The sequence below is a fragment of the Eriocheir sinensis genome, chromosome 47 (genome assembly GCF_024679095.1).
Source record: "Eriocheir sinensis breed Jianghai 21 chromosome 47, ASM2467909v1, whole genome shotgun sequence".
Lineage (NCBI taxonomy): Eukaryota > Metazoa > Arthropoda > Malacostraca > Decapoda > Varunidae > Eriocheir > Eriocheir sinensis.
The window spans coordinates 10,877,253-10,886,655 of record NC_066555.1 but is presented as its reverse complement, the minus strand read 5'-3'; the positions used below and the strand labels follow the sequence as shown (position 1 = coordinate 10,886,655).

Sequence of the window (9,403 nt, the reverse complement as noted above, 5' to 3'; positions counted from 1 at the left end):
AAGAAGGGAAGAGGAGGGGAGGAGGACGAGGAAGAAGAGGAAGAGGAAGGGAGGAGGAGGAGGTGGGCTTGTTGCTGCTGCACTAACCAGTAAGTGTACCTGGCGAGAGTCGTAACCCTATTCTGTAGCTCTATGATCCTCTGATCATCCTTCTGAGTCTTAACGCAGAACCTACAAACGTCCTTGGAAAAAGAAAGTACTGCTTGGCCATGCGAAGGCCACACCCAGAACAACGCTTGAGGGACGTCATGGTGAAGATATGGGCGAGCAAGACGGAAACAATTAGGCGCGTTAAGACGATAACAAAGCACGCAGCTGCAGTGGTGAGGTCGTCAGGTCAAAAAATGTGTATCTAGGAAAACAAACCAACAGCTGCTGTGAGGTCGTCAGGTCAAAAATATCTAGAAAACAAACCAACAGCTGTGGTGAGGTCGTCAGGTCAAAAATGTGTATCTAGGAAAACAAACCACAGCTGCTGTGAGGTCGCAGTCAGGTCAATTCCCGGGGAAAAGGGTGTGTCTCCCGGCAAAAAGGCGCATATTTCTACCCACCAAGACAAAAACATAGGCCAATATTATAGCACTGAATGAAATCACTTATGTAAAGAAGATAATAACTGTGTTCACTAGGTTTGCGTGAAAGTGGATTATCTAGTAGTTTGTGTGGACTTAGAAATTAATTTCCGTAGCTATGCAGCCTGATTCACGTAGTCCCACATCACAGCACAGTAAAAGTATCCTATTTAATAGAAGGAGAAGAAAACACAAACAATATTAAAAAAAAAACACAAAAGCAATATAAAACCGTGTATAATTGAAGTTGGCGTGGAAGAAATGTTGAATTTAGTGTAGATGCTTTGTAATATGATGGTGATGATGATGTTGATATTTCTGATTCTTTCCTCTTCTTTATATTGACCTTTCAACTTCAACGTTCTTCTCATCGTCTCCCAAATCCATCCGCAGTGCACTTCTTCCCTTCCTCCACTGCTTCCTTTCCTATGTTTCCTTCGCCAGCTTCATCTATAATCTACTGCTTCTCCTTTTCTCTTTCCTATTACATCCATCCCCATATTCCTTTTAACCCGGTAGCAGCGACGAGGCAAATTTGTGGCTTTACCGTGTACCAGCGACGGGCCATATTTTTGTCATTATATAAACCCCCCAAAATAGATGATGCATAAACTGATCACAAATTCGTTGAAATATATTATGAAATGGTTTGCGTGAGTGATGATTTTTTCTCATTTTTCTCGCTTAGATGGGCCTTTAAGAAACATGATCCCCGCAGCTACCGGGTTAAGCCCTCTCTCCCTTCCTCCCTTCACCTCTACATTATCCCAAGCACATTCAAACATTACCCCTTTTTTTCCAATGTGTCTCTTCTTCATCTCCACCTATAGCTCTCCTGCCTTAACCCTCTTCACATCTTCCTCCGACAGACCCTTCTTCTATTGCGTCATCTCTACACATACCCTACCATACCCTCCACTTTAGTCTCACACCCCTTCGTTCTATTCTTTCTCCTTCTATTAATTCATACTTTCTTCCTTCCAATGCAACTTCGCTATTTTTGTAGGCTGTTAATCATACAAACACATTTCTCTATAAGTATAACAACAACTTCTATATTCCGTATTCTTGTATTTTTCTTCCCTTTCACGCATATCACCTTGCCTTATATTCTTTCTTTGTATGCTTTCTTCCTTCTCACTCAGACTTCCTCCTGCTGCTTTCCTTTCTCATTATATTTTTCTTCTTCGCTTTCGTATTTTCATCTTTCATCAATCCCCATGGAGCTCATGTTCATCTTTCTCACCTCCTACCACTTCTCACGCCACGCCAAGTTATCTCCTCATCTCTCAATCCCGACGCAGCTTTACGCCCTTTCCCTCTTCCCTTTTCTTCACTCATAATTTTTCACACTCTCCTATCTCAGCCTTTTTCTTCATCACTTTATTTGTTTTTTCTTCATTCTCACTCCCGTCCAGTCCCTCTTCCCTACCATAGCCTCCCCTCCCTTCTTCCTCCTTTTTTTACCTGCTTAAAACATAACTTATACTAATATTTTTGCCTCTTCTTCACTTACAAATCCCTTCTCTTCTTCATCTCTCTCTTCCTCTCTTACATCTCTGTCCTTGCTTTACCTCCGCTCACATCTCCATCCCTCCTCTCTCCTCTTCCTCTCTTATCCCTTCTTCACCTCTTCCTTTTCTCCTTCACTCAGGTCACCCCTCCTCCTCTCTCTTTTAAATCATTCCTTCTTCATCTCTCCCTCTTCTCCTTCACTCGCGTCTCGATCCCTCCCTTCTCTTCTCCTTTTCCTTCCCTCACGTCATCCCTTCTCTCTTCTCTACTGATCCTCCTTCATCTCTCCCCTCTCCTCTTCCACTCACACATACGCCCTTCCCTCCTCCACCTGCAGTGCTCCTCGCCGTCTACCTTCCCTTCTCGTCCATCTGCTACGGGCTCCTGGGTGACAACGGCGTGCCTGACAACATCTTGCAGGCGGTGAGCGGCCCGGCGGTGACTGTAACGCAGTCGTTCATCCTCTGCCACTTCCTCTTCGCCTTCTCCGTCGTCATCAACCCTATCAACCAGGCTCTCGAGGGGGCCTTCAAGATGAGTAACGGTGAGGAGAGTGTGGAAGGAATGGGGAAGAGGAGGATGAGTAAGGAGTGAAAGAGAAAGGAGGGCAGGGGTTGAGGAAGGGTTTGAACGGATGAATATGGCTGCAAAAGGTATGGGAAGAGGTGGGAAGTGTGTGAAGAGGTATGGGAAGGATATGGAGTTGTTAGTGAAGTGGTGGGAATGAGTTGGCATTGTGTGAAGTTGGGGAAAGGGTGGAAAGTTTGTAGAGGAAGAGCGGAAGGGAGAGGACAGGTGTAGGAACAGCGAGGAAGGACTGGGAAGTGGAAAGGGGTTGGAGGAGTGCAAAGAGTTGAGAGGGTGTGCGGAAGGGGTGGAATAACACTTACTAGGTGAGGATGACTGCTTGGTCTGAGGACTAAGATTTGTGGGGAAGAGGAAGGTACGAATGAAACAGTACTGTCTGTTCATGAGTGTGGTGAGGACATTAATATCTTAGAAAATTTAGCATGCCTTGGCAGCGAAGTGCAAAACCATGGTGGGTCTCGCCAGAAAGTCTAACGGCCGATTGGCCTGGACAGTCCATGAACACCAATTCCGGCTATTCTGCTATGTGGCACGCCACCCAAAAGTCGACCTGATCACCGAGTTGTTTTTTGTAAAAGGCAGTCCTGAGTTGAGGAGGCCAAGGAGACACCCACAGAGTTCGTGGATTAAGCAACTCCATAGATCCTGCCATGAGGATATTAGGATGGTAGGGGGCCTAAGTGGAGACTTGCCCGGGTTTTGCGTCGTAGGGTGGGTGACACCCCCCGTCCCCACCCGTCCTATGCTCATATTGATAAACTGATTTTGGTTGGTAATCTCAAGGAAGGGGGGGGGGGGGGAGGATGGGTTGAGAAGTGGGCCAGTGGAGCGCGGAAGGTCTTTCTTTATCGGATGGGGAATGGGATTAGTTGAAGGAGGGGTGAAGGGAACACACAGGGTAAGAGAGACATTAAGGGAAGACGACTGAGGGTTTTGAAGTAAGGAAGGATGTGTTTGGTAATACGGCAATAAGTGCTGCTGGACTGAGGATGTGCAGTGTTGAGGAAATTTTGAGTGAGTACAGAACGGTGATGAGCGGGCTAGTAACGGAGGCTGAGGAAGTGAAGGGGGAGATTTTGGGGGGGTAGTAAGGAAAGGTGATGCAGTGATGAGGGTGATGCAGGAGGGTGATGATGGTGTACTGCTTCTCGTCTGATAATGAAGACAAGGGGTGAGTGACGGTGATCTTGCTTTTTCTTGATTGTCTTTTACTCCTTCTTTTCTCTCCTCTTTACCACTTCTTCGTCTTCTTCTTCTTCTTCTTCTTCTTTCTTTTTACTTTGTTTTCTTATTTTTTTTCTTATTTTTTCTTTTTTTCTTTTTCATCTTTTTTTCTTTTTTCTTTTTTTCTCTTCTTTTCTCCTTCTTTCTTCTATATCTTCGCCTCCTCCTCCTTTTACTTTTCTTTTTTTCTCTTTTCCTTCTCCTTTTCCTCCTCCTCCTCCTCTTCCTTTTCTTTTCTTTTTTTCTCTTTTCCTTCTCCTTTTCCTCCTCCTCCTCTTCTTCCTTTTTCTTCTTTTCTTTCTCTTTCTCTTTTCCTTCATTTCCTTCGCATCCCCTTCTTCCTTAAACGCCTTCCTTCCTTCCCAGACTTCGGGGTGAGGCGTGTGGCGATGAGGACGTGCACGATGGTGGTGGTGGTGGTCGTCGGCTTCACCATCCCGGACTTCAGCAAAATCTTGGATCTGATCGGCGGGTCCACGGTCACCCTCATGTCCTTTGTGCTCCCTCCGCTCTGCTACCTCCGCCTCAACGCCTCCAGTGAGCTCGACGGGCAGCCACACAGGTACGGGAGAGTGGGAGGTAGGGGTGGAGAGAATGAGGGAGAGAAAGGAGGAAAAGATTGGGAGAATGAGGGAGTAAAGGAAGGAAAAGAGAATGGGACTTCGTGTTTGATTGAGAAAGGAAAGGAAGGAGTATGGAAATGAGGGGAGGTAGGTTGGAGGAAAGGGAAGGAGGGAGGAAGAGAATGAGGGAGAGGAAGGGAGGGTAGGATGGGAGTGTATGCGTTTGAATGAGAGCGCGTAGAACAAAGGAGGACGATGGAAATGATGAAAGGAAGGTTGAAAGAGGGGGAGGGAGAGACGGAGAGAATGAAAGAGGGGAGGAAGAAATGTAGAGAATGAAGAGAAGGAAGGAAGAAAGCACGAGACTACGTGTTTGAATGAGAAAGGAGGAAAGGAAGATGGAAATGACGAGAGGAAGGGTGGAAGAAGAGAAGGAGGGAAGGGGAAGGATGGAAGACTTGAAAGAAATGAGTATTTGTCTTCATTTTACGAAAGGTGTGTTCTTTGTTCTTGTGGGTGGGTTCATGCTAACTGTTTCTTCGGTGTGTCAATGGCGGGTCAAGGCAGGTGTCGTTCGATCAGATATCCCTGTTAATGCTTCCTCGTTCTGTCATGTATTGATTTCTTCCCGTCATCTATTTCCTTTCGCTAACCGATGTTTACTTAGGAGCAACGTTTGTTTCCGTGCCCTCAGAGTCCTGCCTATGTGGGAGGTGGTGGTGCTGTGGGTGATCGTGGTCCTAGGCGTGATGGGGGGCGTGGCATCCACCTGGAGCGCCCTCTCTGCCATCATCGACGGCCAGTCCTTCAACAGCACCTGCTTCTCCCCACACACCTTCTGCGCCTAAACACGGCCTGTTGAGGGAGACTCCACGTGCCCTCACCTGCCTGTCTTGCCTATCTGGTCTCACTAACTCGGCCTCTTGCAGTTTCCCTATGTTCTTATGTTCTTATGTTCTATGCCTGCCCTCCCCTTCGCTCCACCTCACCTGTAACATGACCACCATCTACAAGTCTCTCTTAATCATTATCTGCCTCTCCCCAAGACTTAGCCAGGTGGAGGAGTCCCGTGCGCCTCACCTGCCTCGCCTACCCCCACGTGTTGTCTTCACCGTCGCCAACGAGCCGCCCTTCACGACCACCAGGTTCTCCTCCCCAACACGCAGCCAGGTGGAGAGTCCCGTGCCCACCTGCCTCGCTTCACCTGCCTCGCCTCGCTTCGCCTTGCTTCACTTGTTTCCTCCCATGTTCCCTCCTCGACGCTGGTTACAACGACCTTTTTCAGGTCACGGGTTTATCTGCATGTCGGCCGTCGAGTGCGTGTATCATCGACTATCTTTACCGTCCGGCAGCGTTTTCTGTGCGGCTAAAAATATGAACACACTGATTGCATCGTTTCCCAGAACGACGCAATGATATACTGGTGTTCTTCCACGAGCTCGACGCGGAAATGTAAATGGGAAAGCAAGAAAAATACGGGTAACGAGAAGTACAGCATAAAGATAGTTGTTCTCGGACACCCACACCCACACCCACCCACACCCACACAAACCCACACCCACACACCCACACACAAACAAACAAACAAACAAACCCACACTTCCTTTGACCTTTTCGCCACCTTTGTCCTCCTCGTTCTCTGCCTCCTCCTTCTTTCAGGAAACCCATATTTCTTCGCAATTCTCAAAAGATCACAAACAACACTCAGCCACCTCCAGCCCTCCAGACACAGAGAAACGAACAGAAAGACAGAAAGACTGACAGACAACCGCATGTATTTGCTTCCCTCACACCATCTGGCCTACTTCACCACCTTGTCTCAGCGTGGTGGTGGTGGTGGTGGTAGTGGTGTCGGGGGTGGGTGGTGATGGTGGTGGTGGTGTCACGTTCTACATGTTTGTCACTACCACGACAGCGTGTTTGACTTGCGGGCGTGTGTTGGCGAGGACCCAGCCGTTTGTCCACCTTCCTGCCCTTCTTCCTTTCTTTTTTTTTCCTTCCTTCCTGCCCTCCTTCCTTCTTTCCTGCCCTCCTTCCTTCCTTCCTTTCCGCTTTCCTTCTTTCCTTTCTTCTTTCCTTCCTGCCTTCCTTTCTTCTTCCTTTCTATGTTCCTTCTTTCCTTTCTTTACTCCTGCCTTTCCTTCCTTCCTGTCCTTATTTTCTCCTTTCCTTCCTCCCCTACTCACACACTTCTCCTTCCCATTATTTATTTCGCCTTATCCTTCCTTCACTTCCTTACCTTCCTTACCTTCCCATACTCAACTTCCTTCTTTCCTTCCTTCCTACTTTTCCTTCTTTCATTTTCTCACTCTCCCCCTTCCTCCTCCAGTCACACTAACACTTTCCTTTCCATCCTCTACTCCTAAGAACATAAGAACATAAGAACGCAGGAGTCTGCAAGAGGCCGGTAGGCCTGTACGAGGCAGCTCCTTTGACCCTAAGCTCCCGTGTATCTAACCCCACCTAATATCGCTGTCCATGAATTTATCTAGTCTATTTTTGAATGTGACAATTGTATTGGCACTCACCACATGACTGCTAAGCCTATTCCACTCATCCACCACCCTATTAGTAAACCAATTTTTGCCTATGTCCCTGTTGAATCTGAATTTATCCAGTTTAAACCCATTACTTCGTGTCCTACCCGGTTCTCTTACCAACAAAACCTTATGAATGTCTCCCTTATTAAAGCCCTTCATCCATTTATAAACCTCGATCATGTCTCCACGCACCCTTCGCCTTTCTAGAAAATGCAACTTTAACTGTTTGAGTCTTTCCTCGTATGGCAAGTTTCTCAACCCCTGAATCATCTTAGTCATCCTCCTCTGCACCGATTCTAACATTTTGATATCCATTCTATAGTAGGGTGATCAGAACTGAACCGCATAGTCAAGATGAGGTCTAACTAATGCTAAATATAGTTTTGAGGAAGACTTCGGGCTTCTGTTGCTTACGCTCCTTGAAATAAATCAGTACCCTATTAGCTCGATTTCTAGCTTGAATGCATTGTGCCCTTGGACGGAGATCAGAGCTCACTAAGACCCCTAAATCCCTCTCGCACCCAGACCTACTTATGAGAGTGTCATTTAAGCAATAGTTATGTGAGGGGTTGTTCCTACCTACACTCAGAATACTGCACTTCCCTACATTGAACTCCATCTGCCATTTATCCGAGTTCACCTTGGAGAATACTAGCGTCCTGATCCGACTCAATTACTCTACCGATCTTGGTATCATCTGCAAATTTACTAACATCACTACTAATTCCTGTGTCTAAGTCATTGATATAAATAATAAACAAAAGTGGACCTAATACCGAACCTTGTGGGACCCCACTCGTAACACATCCCCAGTCAGATCTTTTACCATTGATTTGCACTCTTTGCTTCCTATTGCTAAGCCACGCCTTGACCCAGTTCAAAACTTTACCCTCTACTCCGTGAGCCTGTAATTTAAGCAACAGTCGTTGGTGTCTCTCAATCCTTCCTACCTTCCTTCCGCCCTTCCCTTCCTTGCTCAATCACTCTCGTTTTCCCCTTCATAAATCCTACACTCACTCACTCATTCTTATCAATCTCCGTCTTTCCTTTCCCTTCCCTCCCTCCACTCGCTCGGCAATATTCAACGAGTCTGAGGCCCATATTCTGAAACATGTCGGGGCTTACACACACACACACATTAGATAAGGCTCCCGTAGAGATCGTGGGTTTTTCTAAGGGTAGTTTTATAAGCTTAGAGGTAATCTGATAAGGCTTCTGTACCATGAATGTAAAGGAAAAGCACACACAAGAACCAATCTAATCTCCTTTGTGGACTTCGGATAAATTTGTTGAGAGTCGACAATGACGGAGAATTCGGGCCTGATTTATTATTGTCCTTACTCACTCCTCCACGCACTCACTCACGCACTCACTCTCCTTCCTCCTTTTCGGTTCACCACGATTCAGTGACATTTCTCATACACATTTCCGGGTTTCAGGTTCACGGGCTTCCGGCCAGTAATTCTCCGCTTTCGTTATCTCTTTCCAACTTTAAGAATCTGCAAGTTAAGAGCGACTTCCCAGGCCAGGACATTAGTTATTCTCTCTCTCTCTCTCTCTCTCTCTCTCTCTCTCTCTCTCTCTCTCTCTCTCTCTCTCTCTCTCTCTCTCTCTCTCTCTCTCTCTCTCTCTCTCTCTCAGCCTGGCATATATTGTATTCAGGAATTCATAATTTTCTAATGCGATATTAAAACTGTTATAATTACAATGACTCCACCTATCATATATATTGTATTGTATAGAGGAATTCATCATTTTCTAATATGCTATTAATATTATCATAATGAAAATGATTTCTCATATACATAATATTATAATCAAATTCATAAATTATTACTGTATTATATAATCAAAATCACCCCACTTATGTATATGTTCTACAGAAATTCAAAATTAAACAATATGATATTAATATTGTTACAATTATAATGTCTCATTCAAATATATTTTATGTTTCAGTGTAATTTATAAAAACCTTTGCTATTTCTCACTCTTTGCCTCGGGGCTTAAGAGACCTAGCCTGATAAATTGTTATAATAAATGTAACATGCTGTAAAATGGCTATAAATAAATGTTCAAATGTTCAAAATCTCTCTCTCTCTCTCTCTCTCTCTCTCTCTCTCTCTCTCTCTCTCTCTCTCTCTCTCTCTCTCTCTCTCTCTCTCTCTCTCTCTCTCTCTGTCTATCTGCCGGTCTGTCTGTCTGCCTGTCTATCTATCTGTCTATCTATCTATTTATTCATCTATCTACAGGAAGTGGACGGGACATTATCGATAAATACAACGATCCTGATGTTTCAATATGACTAACCTAAATCGCGTAATAAAACTCGTTATAAGTACATCAAGCTGCACAAATTACAATACATTACAAGATCATTACCAAATATGTAATTCAAATA

At 45.4% G+C, this 9,403-nt stretch overlaps 1 protein-coding gene across 1 annotated transcript; it reads left to right on the top strand.

The window, feature by feature from the left end:
- The first annotated feature begins 1,524 nt into the window (after window positions 1-1,524).
- Window positions 1,525-6,820, top strand: LOC126981376 (uncharacterized). The gene is made up of 3 exons (XM_050832401.1): window positions 1,525-2,631; window positions 4,266-4,461; window positions 5,157-6,820. The coding sequence occupies exons 1-3, from the start codon at window positions 2,622-2,624 to the stop codon at window positions 5,308-5,310; spliced, it is 360 nt and encodes a 119-aa protein (XP_050688358.1). The 5' UTR covers window positions 1,525-2,621; the 3' UTR covers window positions 5,311-6,820.
- The last annotated feature ends 2,583 nt before the right edge of the window (window positions 6,821-9,403 follow it).

Bases quoted from the DNA above. Each gene is read 5' to 3' on its own strand.
- LOC126981376 (XM_050832401.1), top strand. The intron at 4,462-5,156 runs GTACGGGAGAGT...CCGTGCCCTCAG, and splicing joins CTCGACGGGCAGCCACACAG to AGTCCTGCCTATGTGGGAGG.